Source organism: Bos mutus, chromosome 9 (genome assembly GCF_027580195.1).
Source record: "Bos mutus isolate GX-2022 chromosome 9, NWIPB_WYAK_1.1, whole genome shotgun sequence".
In the NCBI taxonomy this organism is placed as follows: Eukaryota; Metazoa; Chordata; class Mammalia; order Artiodactyla; family Bovidae; genus Bos; species Bos mutus.
Window position 1 is genome coordinate 96076298 of NC_091625.1, and position 15855 is coordinate 96092152.

General features: G+C 43.0%; 1 protein-coding gene across 1 annotated transcript in view; it reads right to left on the bottom strand.

Annotated features, from left to right (window-relative positions):
- Positions 1–1370: 1370 nt before the first annotated feature.
- Positions 1371–15855, bottom strand: part of SLC22A2 (solute carrier family 22 member 2) — a 36449-nt gene continuing 21964 nt past the window's right edge. The window contains exons 9-11 of the mRNA XM_005900395.3: positions 13557–13669; positions 9705–9804; positions 1371–1437 (exon numbers count right to left, since the gene is read on the bottom strand). Coding sequence (XP_005900457.2) covers positions 1371–1437; positions 9705–9804; positions 13557–13669 — 280 coding nt within the window. The remainder of the gene's footprint in view (positions 1438–9704; positions 9805–13556; positions 13670–15855) is intronic.

The following is a 15855-nucleotide window of genomic DNA, read 5'->3' on the forward strand; positions in this document are numbered from 1 at the left end:
TCCACCATGAAGGTCTTTATATGGAGTAGCTATATGTCATTTTCACTCTTTTCCACTGATGAGTTGATATACCGTAGCTTATTTAAGCATTCCTCACATACAAGGACTTTGGTTATTTCCAGTTTTTGCTCTCATCAACAAATGATGCGATGAATACCTCTGAGATGAATCTGCATACACTTTAGTGTTTCTCAAAAATAGACACTGAGTGGTGAAATTGTTGGGTCCAGATGTGCACATTTCTAATATGTGCACGGACACCGCCAAACTGCTTTCTAAAGACTAAACCAATCAACTCATGCATGCCAGCAATGCACGAAAGTTCTTTCATGTCCTCGTCCATACTTGATGTTTTCAATTTTTTAAATTACTTTTATTAATTAATCTGAAGAGTAAAAAATATTTCCTTATTATTTCCCAGCAGTGAAGATATATACGTTTATATATATATAATCTAACCATATTTTAAAGCTATTTCTATAAATAACTTTGTATTCTTGAACCATTTTTTTCCTATGGTCTGTGTAAAGGATTGTCATTTCTTTATTTACTTTTAGTAGCTTTTTATTTATTTTGGGTATTCGCCCTTTAATATTTTATATGTGGCAAATATTTCCCCAAATCTGTCACTTATTCATTAAATTTACTTTTCGGGTGTGTTAAACATCTAGCCTCATTTAATTTAGCCTTGTCTTGTGTCATCACATCCATCAGTCAGTCATTTACTTTATGTCTCTTGGATTATGCTTTTGCCTAAGAAGTCCTCCTTATTTCAAATTATGGAAATATACTCATAATTTTTCTCATGTTGTTGTTCTGCTAACTGTTGGAGCTGATGCTAGATGTTCCAGCCAGCACATTAAATCTAGAATCTTGGGTCAGAGCACTCAGATCAGTAAATCTTACCTGACTCATTATTATGTTTCATCCTCCTGGGCCTTGTATCTTTATGATTCATTCCTAAACTTGTAGCCAGATTTCTGCTGATTTAAATGATAAAATCTTGACATTCTTTTTATGTGTAAGCTATTTCTTTCCTAGACAGACTTTTTGCTTCTCCCTTGAGATATTCTAGAACCTACTCTGGAAATATCTGGTCCAGAGGAGTACTGGCATCCCCTCTGAAGGTACCTATGTAAGATGAGGTCATTGGAAGTGTTTAAGCAAGTGAAGATTTGCTTGAACCTCTAAGACCTCGTCCTAGAGGCAGATTTTCATATAGCAGTACAACAGACTCCATTTGGTTATAGATCAGGGTTAATAGTGTCCAAACAGAAGTAAGGTTGACATGTATAGGCTTTGTGGTGAGAGCAGAAATGTTCGATTCTTGCCTTGTTATTGTCAAAGCAAACCAGAGCGGCTCTCTCTTCTTAATTTAGTGGAGTGTCTAATTTCTTGACTTCAATGTAAATCATCTTTTCTTTGTTTTTTCCTGACCTGCAATAATAAAACAAAAAAGGAGAGAGGAGAAAGAGATTATGAGGAACTGAAAATCAAGATAAAGTGGATAATAGAAAAATGGAGCAACAAATGAGTATAAGCTTTGTCCAGGATCAGTCTTGCCAAGTGTTCCTTGTGGTGATGCTCAAAAAGAAAATGGAAAGAGCATCGTGAGCAGCTATTGTGGATGAAGTCACTCCTAAAATGCTCTCCCAGGAGTGGGACTGGCCCACATTCTTTATTCAAGGTGTCTCACTCCTCTCTGTAATAGAGAACACGCTAAACATCTGAAATTAATTTTCTATCCCTTAGATGAATGCAAAATATAGACACTGTTAACATCTCTTCTGCAAATAGGACTTGAGAAACCATTTTTACCAAAGATTATTGACTTTTCAGTAAAAGTAAAGAGCAAATAAAAATTAATTAAAAAAGTTTTTCAAATTGCAACTTTTCTTAGTCATCTTGTCTTTATGAATATGAGGATCTTGCTGATATTCATGTAAAAATGCTGTTTTCTTCACTTTGCTGTTCCCAGCCACACCCTCTTGGCATGTTTGTGTTTATAATACTGAAATCCAGGTTGGGGCTGCTCCTGGGTCCCCTAACTCCTCATAGAATGCCCCCCACCTGGAGGAGCTTAGTCTTGCCTCAGTCTCTGGATCCATCTGAGAAACAGAGAGGAGCAGAAGCTTGCCGTAATCCAGGTGGTTCTGGAGTCCTCTCAGACTCCAGATGCAGGGGCCCAAGCTCAAAAACCAAGCTCCAAGGGCCTCCTTGTCAACAGTGGCAACAACAAAAATGATAGTTGCAGCAGCAACAGCAGCAACTACAGCAACAGCAGCAGTGACAACAGCAACAGCAATAGCAGTAACAACAACAACAGCAACAGAAGCAGCAACAACAGCAACAGCAGCAGCAGTAACAACAGGAACAACAGCAGTAACAACAACAATAGCAGCAACAAAAGCATCAGCAACAGCAGTAACAGCAACAGGAGCAACAACAACAGCAGCAACACCACCAACAGCAGCAACAGCAATAGCAGCAGTAGCAACAACAGCAGAAGTAGCAGCAACAGCAGCAGCAGCAACAACAGTAGCAGCAACAACAGCAATGGCAGCAACAAAAACAGCAGCAGCAAGAAGAGCAACAGAAGCAACAACAGCAACAGTGGCAACAACAGCAGCAGGAGAAACAACAGCAGCAACAGCACCAACAACATCAGCAGCAGTAACAGCAACAACAACAGCAACAGCATCAACACCAATAGCAACAGCAACAGTAACAGAAACAACAGCAATAGCAGCAACATCAACAACAGCAGCAACAAGAGCAACAGCAATAGCAGCAACAGCAGCAGCAGCAGAAACAGAAGCAACAACAGCAACAACTACAGCAACAGCAGCAGGAACAGCAACAATAACAGCAATAGCAGTAACTACAGAAACAACAGCAACAACAGAAGCAACAACAGCAACAGCAATAGCAACAGCAGTAATGGTAACAACAGCAGCAGTAACAGCAGCAGAAATAGTAAGAGCAACAACAGCAGCAGCAAAAACTATTGTTGCTGCAACAACAACAATAGCAGCAAAAGCAGCAACAACAATAGCAGTAGCAACAGCAGCAGGAACAGCCAGGTTGCTGACAACTGAAGGCAGCCCTGCACAGGGCACCTTGCATGCCTCATCCTTCTCGTGAGCTCAGCCCTCCAGGGTGAGGTGTGTCCATGAACCCTGGCCTTGGGCTGCCAGGATTAAAACCTTGGCTTTGCTACTTACTGACTTTGGGCAAATCTCTCTTTTTTATTCTGTCTTCAAATGGGGTTAATGATACTACCTACTGCCTACGGTTGTTGTGAGGATTAAATGAGGTGATACAGGTGAAGGGCTTGCAGAGCACTAGACGAAAGCTCTTAGGACATGTAAGCTATTGCGGCTCAATTTTACAGGAAAGGAAACAGGCTGAAGGGGTGAAATAGGTGTATGTTAGTAAGTCAGAAGGCTCTGTGTACCTAGGATGGACTCAGGGACTGAATAATTTGAGTGGTGGTGGGGTTCGGGTCCTCCCTGGTCTTGCCCATGCTCACTCAGTGCCTGGGACACTCTGTCTGGGTCGGCTCTCCACACCTAGCGAGAAACGTGCCTGACCCCAGGTGCCAGCTATGGCTGCCCCATCTCCTGGGCGCCTCTGCCTCCTGCCAGCTGGCCCCTCCTCATCTTTCTCTGAATGGGAGCCTCCACCCGACTCGGCTTCAGTCTCCATCTTCTCACATGCTCCTCCTGTCACACTCTGAACCCTACTCATCTCTCTTCTGTCTTTGAAAGGTGAACTGGGTTACACAGTACAGAGGACAGAGAAGTGCAGATCTTCATAGATGTATTTGCAGCTGGCATAGTTAGCAAGAATGTAAAATAACAATAGGAATAATATTGCACAGAATCTCTTTAGCCTACTTTGAACCAGTCTGATAAAAATGGAAAATTCTTTCAAGTATAGGCATATGGGTATATCACTGAGCTGCACTTCCCTGTCTCAAAACCATTCAGCATATATTTAAAAATTTGATTTCCAATAAACCATCTGGGTACCTATTTTATTGTTTTGTAAAACAGCTATGAAAACTTCTATGAATAGTCTTGGTGGTTATTGAACATTTACTAACAGCCAGGCACTTTACATGCATTATCCGCCCACCAGGCTTCTCTGTCCATGTGATTTCCCAGGCAAGAATACTGGAGTGGGTTGCCATTTCCTTCTCCAGGGGATCTTCCCTACCCAGGGATCAAACCCACATGTCCTGTGTTGCATGTGGAATTTTTTTACCTGCTGAGCCATCAGGGAAGTCCCATTTAATCATTACAAAAAATTCAATGAATAGGAACTCTTGTTCCATTGACAGATGAAAAATTGAGCCCTAGTGGAGTGAAGATAACATGATAGGAAATATGAGGACCCATAGCCCAGCAGGACCCTATGAAGCCTTTCCAGAATAGACACCCACCCATGACCTCCACTTGCCTTTGTCTGTAGAAAAACTTTAGTCAAAGAATACATTCAATCAGAGAAGTGAGAAAATGCAGAAAAAAAAAACAGCCCACCAAGACAAAATAATACTCTAACCGTTAAATAAAGTCAAGGACCTTTAGTTCCTCTTCAAGGGCCATAGATAATATTCCGAGCCGTGTCCTTTGAGCTGTTTTGCAGATACTGAAACCCCACCAGATGGAAGAAACTACCTATGCTGCCCAAAAACTCTAGACCCCAGACTGGTTGGAACCAGAAGGCTGATGATGCTGACTCCCAAGTACCTCACCACCAACCAGTCAGAAGAATGTCCATGAGATGGTCACACACCCCATAACCCCCTTCCCTCACCTTGTTTTATAAACTTTTCCTTGAAAATCTTCAGGAAGGTTGGGTCTTTTAAGCACTAGCTGCCCTGGACTCTTTGCTTGGCACCTGCAAAAAAAGCTATTCTTTTCAACTTTACCCCAAAACTCTGTCTCTGAGATTGAATTCAGAGTCAGTGCACAGAGGCTGGGTTCTGGCATCAGACCAGGCCTGTTCCTCACCATCACATGTTGCTGCCTTGCCGACACTGGAACTGGCAGGGGAAAACCTAGGGGCACCCCACATGGGGGTGCTGTGGAAGGAGCTCTACATTTATTCCACAAATATTTGGTGCGCGCCTGCTCTTTGTGTGCAGGGATTATGCTTAGCTCTAGGGACACGACCATAAATGATGTAGAATTTCTGTCCTCCAGGAGCAGCACTCACGTGCACGGGAAGATGCACTGGACAAGGTCTGTGGGGGTTGGTTGATCAAGATCAAAGCTCTCAAACTCAAAGGTCCACACTCACCAGACGGAAAACAAGTGTCCTAGGCACCAAGCGTAGGGAAGGCAGGCCTGTGGCTGGCTCCCCAGGCATGCCCTTCAAAGAGCAGAGCTGTCACCACTCAGCTCCTCCAAACTGTCAACAGGAGGAAACTGCCTGCTCAGTGTTACCCAATTCTCTGATTAAAAAAAAAAAAAAAAACAGATTCTGGAAATTCAGTTTATGTGGAATTTCCCACTTAACAAAATTATGTGGGCCAGGCAAAGCTCTTGAGACCCCGGTGTCCCATAAACTGCTAGGGTATGACCTCTGGCTGAATTCAAAGCCTCTTCCAAGTTCTAGGAAAAGCATCAGACCACTGTAACTCTTCTGCTGTGACCTTTGCCCAAGTACTGAATATGTGAAATGTGAAGGGTTTGTAGCATGGGTACAATTCAGCTCAATTCATGGCGCCAGTGGGCCGAAAATGGACTACGGATAAAACAAACAGTTATAGCTAAGAATGTCACATAAACAGATTCATGGGGGAGTGTGTCATATATGTTTCTCTGTATGTAGATTTTTAAAAAATTCTTCTATCTATTTATTTTTGATTGCACTGGGTCTTTGTTGCTGTGCTTGGGCTTTCTCTACTTGCGGCCAGCAACGGCAGCTCTCCAGTTGCGGTACACGGGGCTTCTCACTGAGGCGGCTTCTCTTGTGGAGCACAGGCTCTAGGCCCATGGGCTTCAGTAGGTGCTCCATGCAGGCTTCGGTGGTTGCGGTTTCCTGGCTCTCGGGCCTGGGGGCTTCCGTAGTCGTGGGACATGGGCTCCGTAGTTGCGGCTCATTGGCCCTAGAATGTGCATCTTCAGTAGCTACGGCCCACAGGCTTAGTTGCTCTGTGGCAAGTGGAATCCTCCTGGACCAGGGATCGAACTTGTGTCCCTTGCATTGGCTGTACCAACCGAAAGGGAAGTCTCTATTTTTGATTTTTAAGGTTACTTTTAAAATAGAATTGTATGTGTTCAGAGAGTGCAAAAAGTATGCACTGAAGAGTCTCCCTTCCACTTACATCCCATAGCCATTTAATTCCATAGACGATCAATGTTACGCATGTTCTTCCAAAGATAAATTGTATATATAATTTATATATATGTTTAATATATATTTAAGTTTCATATACATGTATTTTGCTCTTTGTACATAAATGATTATATACCTTTCTATGTTTTTTTTTTTTTTCCCCATTAATAATACATCTGGGAGAATTTCCATATCAGTATATATATATCAAGGTGCTTCATTCTTTTTAATAACCATGGAGTGTTTTACTGAATGACCTACCATAGTTTACCTAACTGGTCTCCCAATCGATCGACATTTATGTTACTCTCACTCTTTTGATACATAAAAATTGCTTTAATGAATAATCCTGTACAAACACCATTTTACACACATAAATTTCTACAAGTATGGAATTGCTGTATACAAAAGTACACACATATACAATTTTGATACTATTGTCATACTGCCCATCAGAAATGTTTTAAGGACACTGCCTGTCTCTCCACATCTTTTACCAGCACAGTACAGTTGATCCTTGAACAACACAAGTTTGAACTGCATGTGTCCACTTACGTGTGGATTTTTTTCTATAAAAAAGTTGAAAAAGTTTTGGCAATTTGTGACAATTTGAAAAACTCTCAGATGAAACATGTAGCCTAGAAATTTTGAAAAAACTAAGAAAAAGTTAAGTACATCATGAATGCATAAAGTATATGCAGACATTAGTCTGGGCTTCCCTGCTGGCTCCGTAGTAAAGAATTCCCCTGCAGGGCAGGAGATGGAGGAGATGCTGGTTCGATCCCTAGGTCAGGAAGATGCCCTGGAGGAGGGCATGGCAACCCACTCCAGTATTCCTGCCTGGAGAATCACATGGACAGAGGAGTCTGGAGAGATACAGTCTATAGGGTTGCAAGGAGTCAGACATGACTGAGGCGACTGAGCACGCATGCACGCACAAACTTTAGTCTATCCCTACATAGGCATAAGGTGAGTGATATTAATACAAAATTAATAATGTATTCATTTTCTTATTGTTTTATAATTTTGCTTTCAAAGAATTACATTATCTTACATTATGCCTCTCTTGATCGTACTGGAGAACCTGCCTACCATCACAGGTAAGTGGTTTTTTTAAAAAAATGTAACAAATGTTTCCAATGCTGTATTATGAATATGACTGTAATACTGTATGGCACAAAAATTTCATATCAATGCATTCATTCGTGTATAGGCTAGGCTGCTGTGAGCAGTGGAGGGTGATAGCATCAGTCAATTACAGCAGGCAGCCTTACAGCAACCACACAGACACCGCTCCAGTATCAGTGCATGAGTCATACATGGTGGCCGTGATTCAGTCGCTAAGTCGTGTCTGACTCGCAACCCTGCCAGACTCCTCTGTCGATAGGAATTCCCTGGCAAGAGTACTGGAGGAAATACTGCCATTTCCTCCTCCAGGGGATCTTCCCGACCCAAGGATCACACCTGTGTCTCCTGCATTGGCAGGTGGATTTTTTTTTTTTTAACCACTGAGCCACCTGGGAAGCCCATGAATCACCATATCTGTAAATAAATATGGATTTCTTTTTTATATTATCTTTTCATTTTTGATGTCACTTGTTATTAATACACGTAAAATCTACCATGTTTCCTTTTTAATTTTATTTATTTAGTTTTGGCTGTGCTGGGTCTTCACTGCTTCGTGGGCTTTGCTCTAGTTTTGGTGAGCAGGGACTACTCTTCATGGTGGCATGCGGGCTTCTCATTGCGGCGACTTCTCTCGTTGGGGAGCACGGGCTCTAGGGCGTGCAGGCTTCAGTATTTGTGGCACGTGGGCTCAGAAGTTGTGGTTCCCAGGCTCTGGAGCACAGGCTCAACAGTTGTGGTGCATGGGCTTAGCGGCCTGTGGCCTGTGGGATCTTCCCGGATCAGGGATTGAACCCATGTTTCCTGCATTGGCAGGCCAATTCTTTACCACTGAGCCATCAGAGAAGTCCTACAGTGGTTTGCATCATATAGGAACATGTTCATGTAGGTGCTGATAGATGATTTGTCTTATAAACAGATGATGTAAATTTATAAATTTACAGTATTGATAAACAAGGTGTGTGAGTGCTAAGCTGCTTCAGTCGTATCTGACTCTATGTGACCCTATGGACTGTATCCTGCCAGGCTCCTCTGTCCATGGGATTCTCCAGGCAAGCATATCGGAGTGGGTTGCTATGCCCTCCTCCAGGGGATCCTCCAGACCCGGGGATCGAACCTGCATCTCTCATGTCTCCTGCATTGGCAGGCAGGTTCTTTACCACTAGTGCTACCTAAGAAGCCTGAAAAACGCGGTATAGTACTGTAAATGTATTTTATTTTCCTTACGATTTTCTTAATAACATTTTCTTTTCTATAGATTACTGTAGGAACACACTATATGATACATACAACATACGAAATATATCTGAACTGCCCTATGTGATTCATAAGCTTCTGATTATTAGCAGCTGGGGCTTCCCTTATAGCTCAGTTGGTAAAGAATCTGCCTGCAGTGCAGGAAACCAGGGTTTGATCCCTGGGTCGGGAAGATCCTCTGGAGAAGGAAATGGCAACCCGCTCCAGTATTCTTGCCTGGAAAATCTCATGGACAGAAGAGCCTGGTAGGCTGCAGTCCATGACTGGGTGACTAACACTTACTTACTTACTTACTTATTAGCGATTAAGTTTTGGGGGAATTGAAAGTAAGTGGATTTTGATTGCATAGGAGGTTGACACCCCTCACTCCTGTGCTGTTCAAGGGTCCACTGGATATTTTCAAGCAGTTTGATCTTTGACAATCCCAGGGGATAATAGTGCAGGGTAACTTTGTAATTCTCTTACTATGAAGGAGATTGGGCATATTAATATATTTTAGAGCTGTTTTTTCCTTCTTTTCACTAAATTATGTATTCAAGTCCTTTGTCCATTTTTTCCTACTGAGTGATTTTTCTTATGAATTTGTTAGTACTCTTTATACATTGGGAAAATTAGCCCTTTATGGAGGAGTAGACATTTTCTCTAAGTTTGCTTATCTTTTTTTAGCTTATGGAAGTTTTTCAACACAGTTTTAAATTTTTATGAAGGTGAACTTTTTTTTCCTAATGGGTCCTGGATATTTTTGGTCAAATTTTAAGTCTTCCTCACTGTGAAAGGGTAAAGGGCTTCTCCTATAATATCTTCATTCTCTTTTACTGTTTCTTTGTTGGTACATTTTAATCTTTGCTTTCATTTGAATTGATCTCAGTGTACAGTCGGAGGGACAGATTCACCATCATCTTTCTTTCCAGCCGGCTACAGCGTTTTCCCCAAACATGTATGGAATCGTTCGTGAAGAAACCGCAACTCCCTACCTCTGCATGTTCTCAGCTTCTTCAATGGTCTCAGGCAAAGTCTTCCCTTTGGTTTCTGGGAGCAACAGCACTAATCCTCCAGCAATCAGGCCAACCACAGCTGAGAGCCAAACAGACAAAGATCACATTCAGGGTTGATGCGTGCCGCTTCTGTAATGAGAGCTCCCCTTGTTTCTTAAAAAAATGTTTTTGATGATTTCCTATACTTACAGATTCCTTTGCCATCTCAGACTGCCCTGTTCTCCATCATAAATATTTAGCCTGTTCCAAACTCCGCTGAATTACAATTCCTTATAGGGAAATGAAATACTTCGCATTTTGAGTCAAAGTTATTCTAGGCTAGAGAACATTGCCATGATATTAAGATACTTTAGAGTTAGAAAATAACTCTGAAAAAAAACAATGCTAAGAAAAGAAAGAATATAGCCCTGCCAATATAAAGCACGTAGTAATGAAAATGAGTTAGAAACTTGGATTGTTACCAGCAAATAAAAGTAATGAATCACATATTACTTCATAACGGCATTAAATGGTATAGCCAGGCTTTTTATTTTTATTTATTGTTGCTTTTTATTTTTTATTTTACTGAAGTATAGTTGATCTACAACATTGGGTTAATATCAGGCATACAGCAAAGTGATTCACATATATATATTCTTTTTAATATATATAGCTTTTTAAATGTATACATTTATATATAGTCTTTTTATGTGTATATATAGTATCTATGTATATATGCATGTATTTTTTATGTATATCTATATATAGACTTTAAATGTATATAGATGTATGTATGTGTGTATAGACATAAAAAGACAATATATATCTATACAAATATATATACTTAAATATACATAAAAAGAATATATATACACACACAAATACATATATATACAAAAAATATATATATACGTGCATACACACACACACGTGCTGTGCCATGCTTAGTCACTCACTCGTGTCCAACTCTTTGTGATCCCATGGACTATAGCCCACCAGGCTCTTCTGTCCACGGGATTCTCCAGGCAATAATCCTGGAGTGGGTGGCCATGCCCTCCTCCAGGGGATCCTCCCAAACCAGGGGTTGAACCCAGGTCTCCCTCATTGCAGGCAGATTCTTTACCATCTGAGCCACCAGGGAAGCCCATGAATACTGGCATGGGTAGCTTATCCCTTCTCCAGGGGTTCTTCCCGATCCAGGAATCAAACCAGGGTACATCTTTATATATTTTCTGTCATAGAATGCAAGAAGTAGGATGTGGGTTTTTTACTATTTAGGGGTTTCAAAAAAATGCCTGCTGGACTCCATTTTCTGCACCCTTAAAACTGAAATAGAAATACAGGCCTCCAGTGCGCAGTGGTTCAGGGCACCGGCTGTAGCTCTGGGCACCAGAGTGCTGACACCCCGAGTGCTGACACCCCGAGCACTGGTCGTAGAGCCCCGAGAAGCTCTACGATCTCCCGATACTCCAGGCACCTCTGCAGAATGTGGGATGATGTCTCCACCTCAAATGCTTGTTATGGGGCTGAAATGAGTTCATATTTGTTAGGTGCTTAGAAAAGTGCGTGGCCCGTGGCATGAACTTTTCCAGTGTATTCATGTGTTGGTTTTCAAGCTTCTAGATGACCATTTCTGGATATTACTAGAGCACAATTTGAACACTATTATCATGCATTGGAGAAGGAAATGGCAACCCACTCCAGTGTTCTTGCCTGGAGAATCCCAGGGACGGGGGAGCCTGGTGGGCTGCCGTCTCTGGGGTCGCACAGAGTCAGACACGACTGAAGCGACTTAGCAGCAGCAGCAGCAGCAGCAGCAAAAACAGTGTAAAACTGCTCGTTTTGCTTCCTGCTAGCTATTAAAAGCTGGTGAGAGAAGGAAACTACCAGCAATATAAAATCAGGAATTGTCTTCTTCCCAGGTGGTTCTAGTGTTAAGGAACCTGCCTGCCAATGCAGGAGACACAAGAGACGCGGGTTCGATCCCTGGGTCAGGAAGATGCCCTGGAGAAAGGAATGGCTACCCATTCCAGTATTCTCACCTGGAGAATCCCCTGGACAGAGCAGCCTGGCAGATTATATATAGTTCATGGGGTCACAACGAGTTGGACACGACTGAGCCACTAACACTTTGCTTACTTCAAATTTGAAATGCAATTAAAATCCTTTATCTTTTTGATGGACAGGCAGGGCCCAAAGGAGGATCTAGGTCTGGGGAGTTCCTCTGGGTCTGGACTTCGCATAGTTTTTGTTGTTGTTGTTGTTAAATGGTACTAAGAGAAACAAAATAGATACTAAGGAGTATCTATTTTCTACCCAGAAATATCCCTCAGACCCACGGACCACTCACTGCCAACCTAGGGGAGTGGCCAAGGTTGGATTGTAAGGAAGAGACCAGAACATGCTCCCAAGATGGAAAGGGGGTCCTGGGGTCAGGCCCCTTGGCCAGTGCTGGGGGAGGAAGGAGTCTGGGCCCGGGGCTCCCAGCCACTCTGCCTACCTTGGGATAGAGACCTCATGTTCTATCAACTTGGCCATCTTGTTGTTATTAAGGTGGAACATGGAAACATTCGTCAGGTCTCTTTCGAGGGTGAGTTCTCTCAATGCTTTGGAGTTTTTGCTGATAGATCTACAGCCGTGGAAACTTCTGCCCTCACAAGTCCCTCGAGCAGAAGGAATGAGCAGAGACACTTGGGTGTGACAACACGCAGGATTGGGGGAAAGCCATTTGCTGTCCCTCTGCTGTCATCTGAGACAGTCTTTACCTTCCTCCCCCAGACTGGGTCTTGTATGCCCGTGGGGAAAGCATTCCATTTCTGTCAAATTAAAACAAAGACTCGGAAGGAGTCTTAAAGAAGACAGGAGTGGGTGCATGGAGACCCCAGGGCTGACACACTGAGAGGGTGAAGTTACGTGTGTGGATCTGGAGCCGTGTCTGCCGGGTGCCCAGGAGGGCACCTGTCCCTCTGTCTGCCACTGGGGGAAGAGGCAGTGGATACTGGGTGAACGGAACCTCCCAGGATCCCAGCCCCTCTCAGTCTGCAGACTTAGGGTTCAGGACGCGGTAATGATTAGGTTAATCCCTCCCATTCTCTCCTGAGGCTGGTCGGGAGGGATGCACTCAGCACCCATACCTCCTTCAGGGTCAGCGGGCAGGACTGTGCCCCTGCTGCTTCAGTCTAATCGCTGAGGAACCTGAGGACAGGGCGCCAGCACCCCCACGGGTGTTCCTGTCATGTAACCCGTTTTCTTTCTTTTTTAAAAAATGTACTTATTTGGCTGCACTGGGCCTTCACTGCAGCATGCAGGACCTTACAGTTGCAGCATGTGGAATCTAGTTCCCTGATCAGGGATCAAACCTGGGCCCCCTGTATTCTGAGCGCGGCGTCTTAACCTCTGGACGGCCAGGGAAGTCTGCACTCTCTCAGTCTTGGCCTTTGTTTCCCCTGGGTGTTGAAATTGCCCTTGGCAAAATTTTAACTGCTTCTTTTGAAGTAAGGAAGTAAAAAGAGTTTGGATTTTCCAATGTCTGGGCCTAGAGCAGATAGAAAGAATGAGTTCCTGGACAAAGAGGCAGACATCAGTGAGGGGAGAGGGTCTTCTTCAAGGAAACCCCCACCTCACTCGCCCTGGACTTTGCAGCTCTACGGGCGTGAGTCCTCGTGGGTTCCCAGACTTGAGTGTTAGCGGCTGCTAATGCTGTTAGTAACACTAGAGTTGCCACACTAATAGTAGTACCAATTACCAGTCACATTTAGTAGTGACTTGCAAGGAGAGCACTAGTTTGGAGGTAGAAACATGGAGACCCCTAAAAGACAGGTTTTCCTTCGGACATCTCTGAGGATTTCTTACCGAAAACCACCAGGGGGAGCTCGTGCCAGATGTCGGTGAGCCTGTAGACCAGGAAGGGGGTGAGGATGCCCCCGATGTCACACATGGAGGAGCACACGAGGACCCCGAGGTTCCTGAAACGCGGGACACCCATGTTTCCTTCTGCTTATCACAGGACCGTAGTTATCTCCCACGCCCGTCTTAAATACCTCCCCCAATCATTAAAACGGGTGCGAGCTGAAAGTCCTCACGGTACTGTCGACGCACGGAAACGATACATAATTCCATTCATGTTCTGCTGTACTTGTTTTATATTAACTTTCTCGAAGATGTCTAACTGGGGGCGGGGCCAATTTTGGATTCTTACTTTCATCACCGTCTGCCCTCGCTCTGCTCTGCCATCCTGCATGGGCTGTTCTCCCACCTGTGGCCATTCGGGCATCCCTCTCCGTGCAATGGCTCCTGTTCTCCCCACGTGGTTCCTGAGTTTTACCCCAGCCGGGGAGTGTGAGGTGTGACCTGCCTACTGCCTTGAAATGGTCCCATCCTCTTGAAAAGGAAGGTGCCTTCCCTAGAGATACCAAGCGCAGGAAGTCAGAAAGAGAAAGACACAGGAGGAGCCAAGATGGCGGAGGAGTAGGACGGGGAGAACACTTTCTCCCCCACAAATTCATCAAAAGAGCATTTAAACGTCGAGTAAATTCCACAAAACAACTTCTGAATGCCGGCAGAGGACATCAGGCACCCAGAAAAGCAACCCAACTCTTCGAAAGGAGAGAGAAGAAATACAGCTCCACCCACCAGAACACCGACACAAGCTTCCCTAACCAGGAAACCTTGACAAGCCACCTGTACAAACCCACACACAGTGAGGAAACGCCATAATAAAGAGAACTCCACAAACTGCCAGAATACAGAAAGGACACCCCAAACTCAGCAATTTAAACAAGATGAAGAGACAGAGGAATACTCAGCAGATAAAGGAACAGGATAAATGCCCACCAAACCAAACAAAAGAGGAAGAGATAGGAATCTACCTGATAAAGAATTTCGAATAATGATAGTGAAATTGATCCAAAATCTTGAAACTAAAATGGAATCACAGATAAATAGCCTGGAGACAAGGATTGAGAAGATGCAAGAAAGGTTTAACAAGGACCTAGAAGAAATAAAAAAGAGTCAATATATAATGAATAATGCAATAAGTGAAATTAAAAACACTCTGGAGGCAACAAATAGTAGAATAACAGAGGCAGAAGACAGGATTAGTGAATTAGAAGATAGAATGGTAGAAATAAATGAATCAGAGAGGATAAAAGAAAAACGAATTAAAAGAAATGAGGACAATCTCAGAGACCTCCAGGACAATATTAAACGCTACAACATTGAATCATAGGGGTTCCAGAAGAAGAAGACAAAAAGAAAGACTATGAGAAAATACTTGAGGAGATAATAGTGGAAAACTTCCTAAAATGGGGAAGGAAATAATCACCCAAGTCCAAGAAACCCAGAGAGTACCAAACAGGATAAACCCAAGGAGAAACACCCCAAGACACATATTAATCAAATTAACAAAGATCAAACACAAAGAACAAATATTAAAAGCAGCAAGGGAAAAACAACAAATAACACACAAGGGAATTCCCATAAGGATAACAGCTGATCTTTCAATAGAAACTCTTCAAGCCAGGAGGGAATGGCAAGACATACTTAAAATGATGAAAGAAAATAACCTACAGCCCAGATTATTGTACCCAGCAAGGATCTCATTCAAGTATGAAGGAGAAATCAAAAGCTTTTCAGACAAGCAAAAGCTGAGAGAATTCTGCACCACCAAACCAGCTCTCCAACAAATACTAAAGGATATTCTCTAGACAGGAAACACAAAAACGGTGTATAAACTCAACCCAAAACAATAAAGTAAATGGCAACGGGAACATACTTATCAGTAATTACCTTAAATGTAAATGGGTTGAATGCCCCAACCAAAAGACAAAGACTGGCTGAATGGATACAAAAACAAGACCCTACATATGTTGTCTACAAGAGACCCACCTCAAAACAGGGGACACATACAGACTGAAAGTGAAGGGCTGGAAAAAGATTTTCCATGCAAATAGGGACCAAAAGAAAGCAGGAGTAGCAATACTCATATCAGATAAAATAGACTTTAAAACAAAGGCTGTGAAAAGAGACAAAGAAGGTCACTACATAATGATCAAAGGATCAATCCAAGAAGAAGATATAACAATTATAAATATATATGCACCCAACACGGAGCACCACAGTACGTAAGACAAATGCTAACAAGTATGAAAGG